Raw genomic sequence first — 16,515 nt, 5'->3', positions numbered from 1 at the left:
AAGGAATGTCAGTTTAGACATTTAGCAGATACAGATTTGAGCACTACCTTTCATTACATATTTATTCAATTTATAAACATATAAATTAAATGTCATCCCTCAGTATGTTCAGATTCTGTATTCAAGTTTTGTGTTTTATGTTGGAATGGCATTTAGTGATTGTAAATCATAAGCAACTTATATATTGCCAATAAAGAAAATAAATAAATATTAATTTATTCTTGATATTGCCAAGGCCAGAAGAGTGGGTCCACAGTTCAGAGAGGATCCATGCATTTTTCACGGCAGCATATGGGCTCAAAACCACAACCTTCGTACTTGTGGCCACACAAGTTAATTATTGGACCATGGCCATCAATAATATTCAAAATATTTGATTAATGTTAAGGTGTCAGTATTAAAATTATTGTACACAGTTAATATTCTTAAATAATCACATAATTTACATTAAATACAGTATTATTATTATGCAGAAATCCAAATATAATTTAAATATATTTATTATTATTATTTTTTATTCAATTGCACAGTACTGGATATTGATACTGTCACGCAAAAGCATGGTATAAATACAAAGTATAAATGCATTCTGTTATATTTTTTATGATGGACAAGTAAAAAGGCCAAAATGATCAAGTCATGCTACTTATAAAAATAAATATGAAATTAAGATATTAAAAGGCAAATCTTTTGTAAAAGAAATCCAACAGCAACATATCCATGCCTATTAAAATATATGTAAATATGAAATGCTTTTCTTTTTATAACTGTCATGATGTGGAACATTTTAATGAAGTAGCGATAACCTTCTTCACACTTTTTCTCTTGCCATCAGGAAAGCTGCATTAAAAATTTATGAGTACAGCAGAACTCATGTATAATGAGTAAGGGTATAACAATTAAGAAGGAATTGTTGTGAATTAACAATTCATAACAATAGGATGTAAGGAATTTTTACATAGGATGCAAGGAATTTTTAGAGCAAAATTTCCCACTTATAAAAAACATGGTAATTACAAGCTTTATAGGTATAACAAGCATATTTTTAATGCAATTTTGATACTAAATTTGACATGTATTAGATTGCTTCTCAAGTTATTAATAACCAAACAGGTAAGTTGAATAAAGAATCTTACAGTGATTAAAATAATGTATAATTTGCAAGGTACTCTACTTTAAGAAAACTTTTTAGAAAACTTAAGTGTCATTTTTTTCTTCTATCACATTTTGTACATTTTCAAAGTTTTCCTATACCTGAGAGAATTATGAGAGCCATTATTCCACATGTGGATTCATGTCCCTCATTTTAGTAGTAGCAGCAGTAATAGTGGCAAATGCAAGAAACAAGCTCATATAGCATCAGGCAAAAAAAAAAAAAAATAAAAAAAAAATATTCACCACCACTTCCACAACAACAGACAGAAGTCTGTTCTAACCATCAGCCACCCACTGACTGAAAACAAACTTCCACACACCCATTCTGCAATCATCGTTCCTTAACTTGAATTTATGCCTCCTCATGTGTAGTTGCAGCAAGAAGAAGAATGCTATTAAAGGTATAGCTTATTCAAAGCCTTAAACACCTCAATCAGATCTCCTCATAGGTTTATAGTTTCCAGATGCTGCAATTTGCAGAACTGAAGCCTTTCTTGGTAAGGGTACCCCTTTCTTCCATTCACAAATCTCGTTGCCCCTTTCCGCACCCATTCCAAGAGATCTATAACCTTCCTAAAGTGAGGTCTCCACACCTGTATACAGTACTCAAGAAGCAGCTTAACCATGGCCTTGTACAAAGATATAATCACCTCCTTATCCCTGCAAGCAAAGTTTCTGTATATCATTGACAAAACCTCATTACTTGTCTTGGCAGCCAGCTCAAAGAATTTCATATCTGACTGCACAATTACTCCCAGGTCTTTTTCATTTTCCACTACTCTAAGTGTAGTAGTAGAGGTGTATGATGCAAGAAAGCAAGCTTATGTAGCATCAGCAAAAAAAAAAAAAAAATCACACATCCATTCCCTCTAAAAGTTTGTCCAGTTCCTCCTTGAATTTACTTAACTTATCAACTTCCACAACGATTGATGGAAGTTTTTCTTTGCTCAATTTGAATTTATGCTCCCTCAAGTTCGTAATCTGAGCAAGAGAATTGGTTGAAGAATCCCATCAGAACTGATGGGATTCTTCAACCAATTACCAACAGTGTAGTACCACATAGTTGGTAAGTTACTCTGGGATTACTGCTACCTAAATGCAATACCTTGCATTTGTCAAATGTTAAACTTTAAAATTTCTCAGTCCACTGCCCCAATTTTTCTAGATCCTGTTGCAGTAGCATACTGCCATTATTGTCGTTAACCACCATGCAAACCTCTCTATCTAAATATAGAAAACAAACAATGAGCCCAGCACTGAACCCTGGAGGAATCCACTAATAACATTAGTCCACAAAGAGCACTGCCCATCAATAACCACTCTCTGTCTTCTTCCACTCAACCATCCCTTTATCTATAGCAGTAACTTGCCCTTCATGCCACAATGCTCCAGTTTGTACAGCAGTCTTTTATGTGCAGCAGTATCAAAAGCCTTCCTGAAATCCAGATATATGATATCAAAATTATTCTGTGCATACAGTTCCTTGGTCACTGCATCATAGTATCCAATCATTGGATACCATGGTGTTGTATTTCTGTGACCAATGTCAGCAACTTGAAAAGGTCATCAACAGTTAACTCACTGATATCAAGTGGCCCAATGTGATTCAAACCCTTCCTTCTACTGTTAATATAAGGCCAGAAGTCTTTGCTGCTCTTCTTTACATTCTTTGCCAAGGATTTCTCATAATCTGCCTTAGCTTGCCTAACCTCCTTTATGAGCTTTATTACAGACTAATTTATATATACTACTGGCTTGTGTATCAACTGATAATTTATATACATCCCACACATTTTATTTCTCTTCCACATTCACAATAGTTCGTCTAATATCCATTTAGGTCTAAGCCCTTCTTTGTTTGTATGAAAAGCCTAGTAGCTTCTATGATTACTTCCCTGAATGCTTCCCATTTAGAATCTGTTGTTGGTAACATCATGAGTTGGTCCCACTGCATAGAATTTAAAAACCATCTGAGACCACTACAGTCATTCTTAAGAAAGCCCATGTCAACTGGATGCCTTTGTAAGGATTTTGCTTTCATAAGGGTGACTACAGTGGACTTTACATGTGACAGTAGTTATGTCTTTAATTAAATTCCACATTACTACACTGCCGCCCAGTGGGTCCATTACCAGCAGATTCCTAACGCATAAAGAATCACTGCTGATAGCCATTTCAAAAGTACCGCTTTCTCTTGTTTCCTGTCTGACATACTGCTGTAGATAACAGTAATCCAATAAATCTCCAAAAGTTTGCTAATGGGTGAATGATCAATCTGAGTTCCAGTCAACATCTGAAAAGTTAAAATATTCAATTATAAGACATTCTAATTTACTGGCCCACACTATTTCTCTGTATAACTGTTTGGTATACTCATCACAGTCATTAGGCCCATAACACACTCCTACTCTCAATTTGTTTTCCCAATGCTTATATCACGCCAAACTGATTCAATGTTATACTGATCGCTCAAGTCAACTGGATGCACTGCTTTAGATTTAATATACTTCTTAACCAAGAGCATAACCTCTCCAACTGTCCTATCCTGTTTGTCCTTCCTGTATACATTGTAGTCCCCATATTCAAATTCAGCATTGCTTATGTCTGAGTAACACCATGTCTCTGCTATTCCTACATTGTCCACATTTGATATCTTAATCAGTACTTCAAATTCATCATATTTATTTACATGGCTCCTAGAATTAGTGTATATGAAAGTATGCATGCACATGTTCTTACTCTTAGTTACCATAACACAACCCATGTATTTACTTCTTCCATGATGACTCACAGCAGGGCTTGAAATCCCCCCCACACTTTGCTTCCTAGGCAGCTACATGTTCTGTTCCAATAGAAGCAGTGCAAAGATCACATTCACTTCTACCTGTGGCTCTAGTTAATCTATTAGTCTGCATATCCCACGAAGCTAGCAGTTTTCTGGCCTGCCTATCACTGCCTCAATAGCATCAGCAAATATTCTTGCTGATGCTATTTAAAATTCTACCCCATGAGCCCTGCACAATCTCTCCAGGACTGAATTGATTGACAAGGCTCTCATCACATACTCCCTCCTATCGTGTCTGGGCAGAAATGCAGACACTTTCAAATTTAACCCTAACTCGCAACTTTTTTCAACATTGACCTGTACTTGTTAAGTAAATCTGCAAATCTCCTACTCTTAATGTCATTAGTGCCATGTACAGCAATATCACCCTTTGTGCTCTTAAAAGATGATATCTTCTCTACAACCATCAACTTTTGCCCCTGGCAGACATACCTGGCTCTTCACGCTCTCTGTATCTGTATCTCTGGGGGTCCTATTCCACTTATCCTTCTTGCACAACGTATTTCCCGTTCCCTTAACAATAGTCACCAACAATAACTACCTCCTGTGGGACCAGCACATTCTGCTGATGCACAAGTGTGAGCTCTGGCATTAAGTTGAAGCTGAGAGTTTGATGGGCTCTCATTTTAATTGCTTTGAGGGCATCTACCCTACTCTTAAAACTCTAATAATCCACCAGAACGCTGTGTTGGCACCAAATTTCTTCACGCTCTCTGTATCAAACACACATACAAAGACATCTTACTTTGCTGTATCATGTCCTGTTCCAGAAAGCCTGCAAATATTGCACAAGCTGCACATTCTGTAAGGCTGTGATTTGTAGGAGAATTGCCTCCCCATTCTCCCCTGAACCACAGAGCTCCAGCTACCGGAGCATTGCTTTGCTGCTGAAGTTTGGTGCATGATTTTCGTTTAAATACAATTTAATTAACAATGAAAATTAATAAAATTAATTGATTTAACTGATTAACTGAGTATAACTGAGCATTGCAAAATTAAAGTAAGCTAATACATTCCTAAATGCAGTGATACATATTACACTATCAAGTTTACGTTATACCTTACACTATCAATTTCAAGATATATGTTATGCTACATCATTATTTTGCAGAGTTTTAATTACTTATATCCTTACTAAAAGTAAAATTTCTTAACAAATAAAATATTTTATATATATTTTTTTGTTTTTTTGAACAATAAAGAAGACCAATTGATGACAAAACAACAAATTCTCCTTGCACATAAATTATATTAAAATCAAATTCCACATTAAATTAACTATTTTTAAACTTTCAATGAAAAACATTCTATACCTGACACCAATAAGCTGCAACTTCAGGAAGATTCAGACACTCACACAGATAGACCAAGTTTAACACATCTTTTTGAAAACAACTTCCTCCAAAACCTGGGTTACGAGGCAAAATAAAATGAGGAATATGCAAAGAAAATATAAAAAGATATAATAACAGATACAGGATATATTTTTGTAATATAAAGTTTCCAGGCACTCATAACTATCAGCATTCTGTGGGAAAAGCTTGTTATTAAAATATTACACATGTTAATTTCATAAAATTACTTCAACTGGATACTAATTGTATGTATCATGCATGCATACGAGATAACATATACATATACCTAGTAACCACAAATTGAAATCGAAGCCACGATATCAATCAATCAAATATATATTACACTTGTGCAATAGCAACCCACAAATAAATTACACACTTTGTGGGGTTGAATTAAAAACAGTGGAGAAGGCAAGGGATCTGGGAGTTACGATATGGGCAGATATTAGGTTTTCTGAACAGCATAAACAGGCAGTTAGGAAAGCCCACAGTGTCCTATTGATGATTTATTGAGCATTACATGTAAAAATAGGGAGGTCACAATCCCACTGTATAAGGCAATTGTAAGACCGCATTTGGAATGCTGTGTTCAAGTACAGGAACCTCATCTGGAAAAAAAAAAAAAAAAAAAGACATTGAACTTCTTAAAAGGGTCCAAAGACTGGCAACTCGATTGCTGAGATCGGCAAAAGGATGACCATACAAGGAAAGGCTCCAAGTATGTGGGCTCTCTAGTCAACATAATCTAAGTCCTTGGGCCAGGTACCTCAGAGGTGACCTGATTGAGGTTTATAAGGCTCTGAGAGGGATTAGTAAAATGAACAACCTAGCACACTGTAGGTGATTGCCCAGGTGTGAACCAATGTAAGCAGGGGTCGAGATGTGGCACCCACACTACACAGAGGAATGTCGCCCCTCTGTGTTATCAGGCAAAACTAGGTGGTAGATGACTCTCATCAACCAGTGAAATACCACCACTTTGCTTATTGGACACCTGAAGTGGTGGAACCCATATTTAGTCTCCAGAGAAACGATCAGGTAAACGCTCCCCATCTCTTCCATCGTGCAGTATGACTGATGTCTTTTGAGGTTATGATGGACACCATGGCAAGATCCAATCTTCCTTACATTTCGAGGGTACAGCTCTAAAAATGTGTTCGCAGGCCAGCTGGAAGTTAGTACACAGGACCGAACCTATTGGTAACTCTCTAGGAGGCTTCTGGATCAGCTAGTGTATAATTTCGCTGCCTCTACTCTGCCAGATAGTGACTGGAGAGAGTCAGAGTAGTGTGTATGTGGGGGAGGGGCATTGTCGAGGCCACATTATGTCAATGAGCTGGACATATTCTTACCTTGTGTATGCCATATCCAAAAATTTCATTAATTCATACACGTCTCTCCCCCCACTTTTTCTTACTAGTGAATACATACAAAAGGTCAAACTAATGGAACCTTATCTGCAAAAAGATCTAAAACCCCAAATTCTTCTTCGTTCATTTCACAAATATACATGGTCTCAGTTCTAATCTCAATGATGTCCATTTCCACTTAGTCTGCCAAGCCCCATATACTTTTTCTGACAGAATCTCTGTTATTGGTTGATTCAACTACTGTTTATTTCAATTGGATGAATTATTCACTCAATGATTCTGTTCGCTTCTAAGGTGGTATTTGTGCATATGTCCATTCTGATATTCTCTGTCAGAGAATTAGTAATTTGGAATCTCTTCTTTTCGATCTTCTCAGGCTCAAAATCCCTCTACCACATTCTGTCAAATTCATCTGTTGCCTCTATCGTTTTCCCAACTCCACTTAACTCTTTGACTTCCTCTCTTTGCAACTTGACTTTCTCCAGTCCAACTTTCCTAACAGTGAGGTAATTTTCCTTGGTGATTTTAATGTTCACAACTCCAGCTGGCTTCCATTTTCTAGTCACACAGATCATGATGCTGAGGCTTTTGCAATTACTAATGACTTCACACAGATTGTTCATTTACCTACCAAAATACCAGACAATCCTAACCACACAGCCAACAAGCTTGATCTTTTTCTCACAAACAACCCACCCTTCTAAGTATCTTGGTGATTGTCTCTTCTCCAATGGAGTGTTTCTCTCATGGCCATTCCCAACCTTGTGTTGTTTGGCATTACAAGAACGCTCAATGGGATGATCTGCGAGATTTTCTTCTTCTTTTCCTTGGTCAGATTACTGTTTCAAAACTTCAGATGTCAATGTTTGCCAGATCGTGTCAGAGAAATTATTCTTGTAAAGATTTATTCCACATTCTACCTTAAAATCTCATCCTTTTTGGTTTTCCAATAAATGTACTAAGGCTGTTCAAGAGAAGAATGTTGTGTATTGTAATTGGCTCTTTTCCAAATCTTCAGTTTCATTTTCTGCCTACACCAAATCTCATAACAATTGCAAAGCAGTTATTAATCCAGTTATTAATCAGGTCAAACTAGATTTTTAACAGTCTAAGAGTAGAAAACTTGCTTCTTGTCCAAATGCTAGCCGAGCATTTGGGTCTCTTGCCAAAGCTATTAGCCGCAACTTTTGCCTATCTCTGTTGTTCCCACATCTGTCAAAACCAGATGGTTCAATTGCCACTTTAGCCAAGGATAAAACTGATTTGCTAGCCTCCTATTTTTCTTCCAACTAGTGTATTAAAGTACTTGGTAAACCATCTTCCACCATTCCCAGTATGGTCCATTCAATGCCACTGTAGTCTTCATCAAAAGTATGTCAGAAGGATTTTGACGAACTAAGAAAAGTTCGTCAAAATCCTTTGATGCTAAGAAAGCTCCAGGTCCTGATGGCATTTCTCCACTTGTTCTCAAAATCTGTGCTCCTGAACCTACTCCTATTCTGTGTCACCTTTTTTCCCTTTCTTATTCCAAAGGTCTTTTTCCTTCTCGGAAATTTGCTGATATCCAGAAAGTTCCTAAAAAGGGTGACAAATCCCTTCCATCAAATTATCGTCCCATTGCAATTACTTCTACTCTTTCTAAAGTAATGGAGAAATCAATTAACCGTCAACTCTTAAGCCATCTAGAAACTTTCCATCTGATCAATGATCGCCAGTATGGATTCTGGCATTGTCGATCCACTGGTGATATTCTGCCTTACGTTATCTATCTATGGACAAATTCAATGGAAAATTTTGGTGAAACTCAAGCAGTTACTCTTGACATTTCAAAGGATTTCGATAGTGTTTGGCATGATGGTCTTCTAAATAATCTTCCATTGTATGGTTTGCCAACTGTTTTTTGTAATTGGATATCCAGTTTTCTCTCTGACAGCTCACTGCCGTTGATGGTAAATTGTTCTCTGCCTTCTAACTTCTCTACTAATGCTGGTGTTCTCCAAGTTTCAGTTCTTTCTCCCACTCTTTTTCTCTTGTACATTAATGACCATCTTCCATTGACTGGAAATCCTATCCATAGTTTCGCTGATGATAGTAGATTGCATTCCACCTTCCAGTTTGAGAAACCTTGCCCTACTCAAACAGCTTCAACTTCTCGAATATCCACTACCAATTCCTTAAATGCTAATCTCCAGCGAGGAAAATTAACTTAGCTGATTTCAATCCTTCTAAAACTCAGTACTGTCTTATATCTCCCAAAAAGGAATCTTCTGCTCCTATGCTTATCTTCAATGACACTCTGATTTCTAGGCAAGATCATATATCTCAATTGGGGATTATCCTGACTTCTAATCTCTCTTGGCATAAGCACATTACAAATATTGCTTCCTCTACATCTTAAAAACTGGGTTTTCTCTTTTGCTCTCTGTGTTACTTTTCTTCCAAGCAGCTGTTCAACGCTGTACAAATCGCAAATCCATCCTACCATGGAATACCGTTCCCACATCTGGGGCGGAGCCCCCTCCCCAAAACCTGTTTCAGTCTTCTAGATTCCATTCAGAAGAGGGCAGTTAGGTTAATTAATGACTCATCTCTAACAAAGTCTCTCCACTCTGTCTTATAGATGTTCTGTTTCTGCTGCATGCCTTTTCTATAGATACTTCCATAGGCACTGTTCTTCTGAATTGGCATCTATAATTCCTGCTCTCTCTCTCTCTCCTTCAAAGCAGTCCAAACATGTGCTGTTACCACTCAACATCCTTTTACTGTCAACTTCAAACTCACCGAGCCAACTTTTTTTTCTTCCTCATTTATTCATTCAACTTCCATTTTCTGGAACAACCTTCCCTCATACTTATTTCCTAATAATTACAATCTACAGAAGTTCAAGCCTAATGTCAACAAATATCTTCTTTCATCTTTTCAATCTCCAACCCATGCATGGTACTAAGTACTACAGGCTCTAATACAAAAAAAAAAAAAAAAAAAAAAAAAAAAGAAGAAAAAAAAAAAAAGCAACTTCGATGGATGAAGAGAATAGCTACCTTTCTTTAATACTACAAATCTGCCTAAAAAGAGCAAGGAAATTCATTCATTTACATACGTTTTGATTGCTCTGCAAAATGTAGTAATCATCAAAACAATACTCAACCTGAGCTTCATGTTTCAAAAAATAGTCTCTGTTATAATGATTTTAGGATTATCACTATTAATTCAATACCAAAAAAATGATTAAAAAATAATTATCCTAAATTTGAATAAATCCAGGATGACCACATGATTATCTTCATTTCTCTCATTTATTTATGAATTGTTCATCTGTGTAATGTAAGTAGTTTATTAATCACAGTCTAAAACACAAGAAAAATAAACACATATACCATTTTATCTCGCGCCTAAAGAGCAGAGAAAATTTTACAGAGAGTGCAAGTTCAGACACAAATCACCTAAACACTGTAGATTGCAATTTTCAGGAAAAATGTATGAAGGAAGGTAGTTCCAGGAAATGGAAGCTGAACAAATAAATGAAGAAGAATAAAAGTTGGTTCTGTGAGTTTGAAATTGGCCAGTAAAAGGATGCTGACTGGTTGTGGTACATGTTTGGACTGCTTTGAAAGAGAGAGTGGGAATTATAGAAGCCAATTCAGAAGACCAGTGCCCATGAAAGTATCTATAGAAAAGGCATGGAGTAGAAACAGAACGTCTATAAGACAAGAGTGAAGAGACTCTGTTAGAGATGAGTCACTGATTAACCTAACTGCCCTCTTTGAATGGAATCTAGAAACCTGAGAGAGAGGTTTTTGGGGCACCACCTCAGATATGGGAACAATATTCCTTGGCAGGCTAGATTTGCGACTTGTACAGAGTGACAGCTGTTTGGAAGAATAGTAACACCGAGAGCAAAAGAGAAAACCAAGTTTTTTTTTTTTTTTTTTGATGCAGGGAAAGCAATATTTGTAATGTGCTTATGCCAAGAGAGAGAGAGAGAGAGGGATTAGAAGTCAGGGTATTTTCCAATAGAGATATATGATCTTGCCTAGAAATTGGAGTATCATCGAAGATAAGCATAAGAGTAGAAGAATCCTTTTTCGAGATATAAGACAGGACTGAGTTTTAGGATTGAAATCGACTAAGTTAACATTGCTGCAGTGGAGAATTACCTAGATATTGGAGAAGTGAAACTGTTTGAGCACCGAAAGATTTTTCAAACTGGAAGGTGGAATGCAATGTGCTATCATCAGCAAAACTGTGGATAGGATTTTCGGTCAATGGAAGAAGGTTGTTAATATACAAGAGGAAAAGAGTGGGAGAAAGGATAGAACCTTGGGCAACACCAGCATTAGTGGAGAAGTTAGAAGACAGAGCTATCTATCATTACCTGCAGTGAGTGGTCAGAGAGAAAACTGGATACCCAACTACAAAAAACAGTTAGCAAACCATAAGATGGAAGCTTATTTTATATTATTAGCCATATGGTGCAAGGAAGCCTGAGGCTTATTCGGCACCAGGAAAAAAAAAAGTTCCCGAGTTACCCTGAGAGAGAGAGAGAGAGAGAGAGAGAGAGAGAGAGAGAGAGAGAGAGAGAGAGAGAGAGAGAGAGAGAGAGAGAGAGAGAGTCAAAAGTAGAAGGGAATCACCAAGAAAGAGAAGAATGATGATATCCAGCTCAGGACCCTGGGTGTGCCAAGCCCATACTCACCAGATGTGAGCCCCCGGAGTTAATTTAGAAGACCTTTATGCTAAACACAATCAAAAGCCTTTGAAATGTCAAGAGCAACTGCTCGAGTTTCACCAAACTTTTCCATTGAATTTGCATGATCCTGCTTATGTTGGTTCACACCTGGGTGGCCATCTACAGTGAACTAGATGCTGCATTTCAGGATGTACATATGGGGTTATACCCAGGGTTACTAACAGTCCCACCATTATGAAGGTATATAATGAGGATTTGGCTGTCACAGTAGGACCGTACTTTGCCGAAATTAGGTCCACCAGACTTGAGTGGCAACTGAATATCAGTTACATCAGCATTTTAGACTCTCAGTTACATCAGCATTTTAGACTCCCAGATAGCAATCATAGCTTGGAATATTTGAGAGAATGTTTGTGACACCCTCAAGAACCAAAGGTATTTGAGAATGCATGTTACAAATGCTAAGGTTAGTACTATTGATTACACATTTAGTATATTTCTATAATACATATGTAAAGTAGTCATTTTACTTTTACTGATCACAGAATCCAGTATACTCTGGATTCTGTAATCCACTTGCCTGTGATATTTGTGATCCATGCGGATTGCATAAAGCCATGAAGTTGATTATAAATATCTAAAACACTATTCCAGTTTAATGTTCAGTGGTAGTTTAATCTATAAATTACCTTCCCACTGACATGCTTTTTTTAACTCTTTGTGGTCTGATGTTGCACCGACGTAAAATTCAACTTCCAGTCCGATGGCATGTCCAGACACACTTGTTGGCATTTCTGATTACGAATTGGTTTACTAGATGTGCTGCTGCAATTGTATTACCATCTATTTACATTTCATATAAACAATATGAAAAGCTAAATCAATGTTTATTGATGGTTATATTCAATTATAAAGCATTGTTTTTAGTTCTCTTTCAGTCAGATGTTGTGGTGCCACGAACTTCAGTGTTTCCAATAATGAAATTTGTTTTCCTGCTGTATGGCTCAACTATTGTACTGCTATCTATTTATACAGTCAGTCCTCGTATAGCACGATAGTTGCGTTCCTAGAAACCCTCGTGCAATGCAAAATCGTGCAATATAAACAACAGGCCCTATGGGAAAAATGGGGTTAGGTGCCGACGATCCAAGATTGAACACGCATTTGCAACCAAAACATTACCAAACACAATAAATAACCATAATAAAATACTTACGCATTTTATTACGACTATTACGTAATAAAATATTGCTAATGCTTTTACTTCTATCGTAAGCAAACTTGTTTTTTGTTTGATTTTCTATCCAAACAGATGACAGGCGTTCCATCTCTTCCAATTTTTTGTGTCTTAATCTAATGCATTTTAATTACACTTTGAGTTGTTCCTGCTATGAAAGTTGTTTTTATTTTCTCTGCATTCTTTCTAATTCTCAGCGTTGCCTCATTTAGGTCTGTAGCACATGCAATATCACATGGTCTTTCATTTCGCGCAAAGCATTTCACAATTTCATATTTTTTTCTCTATCGACAGAGGCGGACTGGCCATAAGCTTTACCGGGGAAACCCCGGTGTGATTCTGGCCATAAACCTTAGTATGAGGCCACTATAAATTTTTCCGGGTAAGAATTTTTGATCCAGTCCGCCTCTGTTTATCGATATTGCTTTTCTTTTTCTCTCTGAATCTGTAGTGTCTTCACCAGGACGCTTCCTTTTCACACCTTTTAAGTATTTTACTCATTTTTAGGGAATAAAGCACAATTACAAAACGAGGAGGCACGCTTGATACATATAAACAAAGCTGCATGCGTGTAGCAACTGAATAAACAACGCCGTAAAGGCTGAGACACACTATTAACACCTCACATTTTACTAAAGCACATTTCTAGGGGTTACTACCATAAAACAATAAAAACAATTTCCAGTTGCATTTCTGCTAGTGGAATCTGTTATAAACTGGTATAAACTGGATCTAATTGCATTTGCGATTATACCGATAGCTGGAATTGTGTTGGTTTTTACGTTATTATGGTGAAATGTGTTTCCCCTTCACTGATATAAAAACATAAATACATTTTCAGAATCTTCTCTTCATTCCTATCGTGTTGCATTTGGTTGGGGGTGATTCTGCGTTCGACTGCCATTTCTTGTAAACACAAAGGCGAATCGTGCATAAGCGAATTCGGTTCGTGTTATATAAAATATCGTTCCCCTATTTATAAATCGTGTATGATCGAATTCGTGTAGTGTAAACACGTGTTATACGAGGACTGACTGTACTTCATATTAAGAATCTGAAAAACTAAATCTATGTTTCAATTTGATTCTTAATAGCAAGCAGTGTTTTATTTAATTATTTTGTCTTCTTGAATTCCTCAACCAGCACAATTGCTGGCATTTCCAATTATAAAATTTGTTTTCCTGGTGTGCTGACTTAATTACTGTACAGCCATATATTTATGCCTCATATAAACAATCTGAAAAACTAAATCAATGTTTATATTCAATAGTTAACAACAGGCAGTGTTTTTTTTCTCTGTCTTTCTAAAGTCCAATGTGGAAACCAACGCGACTGTCCAATTATAAAATTTGTTTACCCATTATACTGCCATCCATTTATACTTCATATAAATGACTGAAAACCCAAAAACTAAGTGGATGTTTATATTCAATTATTAACGGCAGGTGGCGTTTTTTTTTTTTTTTTTTTTTTTTTTTTCAATGTAGAAGTCACAAAGTAACTTATACTCTGTGTTTAGTAGTATTTAGACATGCTGCAAAGATCTAGTAAAAGCCTTTCTGATGGCAAAATTGAGAACTCGTTAGACTTTTCTGAAGAAATTGATGGGGAAAAAAAGAAACCCTTGCAAATAAGATACTTTCTGACTGTTCTATGTGATGTGACTGGGTTTAGGTTTCACTAAACAAGCTAAAGGAGTTTTTTGGAGTTATTATCAACATGGGACTAAATGAAAAAACTGATAAAGAAATATTGGTCTGAAGAATGGACAGACAGAATTAAATTTTTCAAGAATGTATTTAGCAGGAAGAGATTTCTGCAGATACAGTGTTCTCCCCAGGACCTATCGAATGGGCACACTGCCCGGTGAATTTAACTGACCGCCCGGCTAAAATTTAAACGATTTTCGCAGTACTGTATGATACTGATCTCGATCAATATTAATTTGAACATACTATGCGATCAAAGTCAATGCGACAGGGGCATATAATATTCAATTATGCAATTAATTTTTGCTCTGGGTCACTTAAGTCACATTTATAAATAACAGAAAATTTTATAATATTGTGAAGTATTACACTTCCCCCACCCAGCTACTTCATAATGTCACCCGGCTAGCAAACATTTCTGGGGAGAACACTGAGATATACTGGATGTTGCATCTCTGCCCACCCACAAAAGGACAAACAAGGAATTCAAAGTAGGGGGTGCTAAAGTAAAAAACAGTCAAATCTGGATGGAAGGTTTTGTGTTTTCTTCCAGAAAGAAACATTGTATTAGCACTTTTAAACTGTTTTGTCTTGCTGTTTTATTTATGTAAAAGTGAAAATAAATAATTTTTGAACATCACATATCAACTAGTCATTTTTTTGATTGACAGAGCATGAGGAAGACAGTAAAAATAATGCTGGATTGTAAAGGGTTAATTTATATAGTCTTCTTTATATCACTTTAATATTTTTATCAAAAGAATCAAAGAACAGTTAGGGGGAATCTTATATTTGGATTTGATCATGTATATCCTAAGTAATAAAATACACATAAAACTCTTATCTACTGGTTCAACTATTATCATTGTGCTTATAACATCCAGATATACAACATCAATTAGCAATTGTGCAAATGCATCAATTACTTAATTTCATTAGCATTAGCATTAGTAGAGGCATTTGATGCAAGAAAGCAAGCTTATGCAGCATCAGCCAAAAAAAAAAAAAAAAAAACCACTTCCACTTCACCCCTCTGTTCGTTCAAAATACCTGTCCAGCTGAGCCTTAAACTTATTTAGGCTATCAACTTCCACGACAAGGGATGGAAATCTGTTCCACCAACCAACCACCCGCTGGCTAAAGGCAAATTTCCGCACGTCTATCCTACATCTGTCTTTCCTCAATTTGAATTTATGCCCTCTCAGGTGATTATTCTGAGCAAGAGGAAGAATCCCATCAGCATTGAGCATGCTCAAACTATTCAAGGCTTTATACACCTCTATCAGATCACCTCGCTGGTACCTAGTCTCCAGACTGTAATTTGCAAAACTTAAGCCTTTCTTCGTAAGAGCACCCCTTTGTTCCATTCACTAATCTTGTTGCCCTTCTCTGTACTCGTTCCAGCAGCTCTACATCCTTCTTGAAATGAGGCCTCCACACCTGTATACAGTACTCTAGGTGTGGCCTGACCATTGCCTTATACAAGGGAATAATCACTTCCTTATCCCTGCTAGAAAAATTCCTATATATCATTGACAATACACCATGAGCTACTCTTGCAGCCCATCTGCACTGCTCAGAGAACTTCATATCTGCCTCACAACCACCCCCAGGTCCCTTTCATTCTCTACCACTGTCAGTGTAGTACCACAGACTTGATACATTGCTCTGGGGTTGCTGTTTCCCATGTGTAGTACTTTACATTTGTCAATGTTAAACTTCATTTGCCACCTCTCAGCCCATCTGCTCAACCTTTCCAGATCCTGTTGCAGCAGCACAGTGTCAGTAGTGTCCTTGACAACCCTGCCTATCTTTGTATTGTCTGCAAACTTCGACATTAAGCTTGATATACCCTCATCAATATCATTTATGAATACAGAAAACAATAATGGACCCAACACTGAGCCCTGAGGGACTCCACTTATAACATTAGTCCACGACAAGCAGTGTCCATTGATTACCACTCTCTGTCTTCTCCCCCTCAGCCACCCCTTTATCCACAGCAGCAATTTGCCTCCAATGCCACACTGCTCCAATTTGTGCAGCAGTCTTCCATGTGCAACAGTATCAAAAGCCTTTCTAAGATCCAAGTATATAATATCAAAGTTATTCCCTGCATCCAGTTCCTTTGTGACTGCATCATAGTATCCAATC

At 36.9% G+C, this 16,515-nt stretch overlaps 1 protein-coding gene across 1 annotated transcript in view; it reads right to left on the bottom strand.

Annotated features, from left to right (window-relative positions):
• The window catches only part of sgl (UDP-glucose 6-dehydrogenase sgl), an 89,637-nt gene that overhangs the window by 24,301 nt on the left and 48,821 nt on the right, over window positions 1–16,515 (bottom strand). Inside the window, exon 7 of the mRNA XM_090380067.1 lies at window positions 5,314–5,408. Within this exon, the coding sequence (XP_090236193.1) occupies window positions 5,314–5,408 (95 nt within the window). The remainder of the gene's footprint in view (window positions 1–5,313; window positions 5,409–16,515) is intronic.

This window comes from Mastigoproctus giganteus, chromosome 1 (genome assembly GCF_048544385.1).
Source record: "Mastigoproctus giganteus isolate SK-2022 chromosome 1, ASM4854438v1, whole genome shotgun sequence".
Taxonomy (NCBI): domain Eukaryota; kingdom Metazoa; phylum Arthropoda; class Arachnida; order Uropygi; family Thelyphonidae; genus Mastigoproctus; species Mastigoproctus giganteus.
The sequence above is the reverse complement of the archived record's forward strand: the minus strand, read 5'-3'. Positions and strand labels throughout refer to the sequence as shown.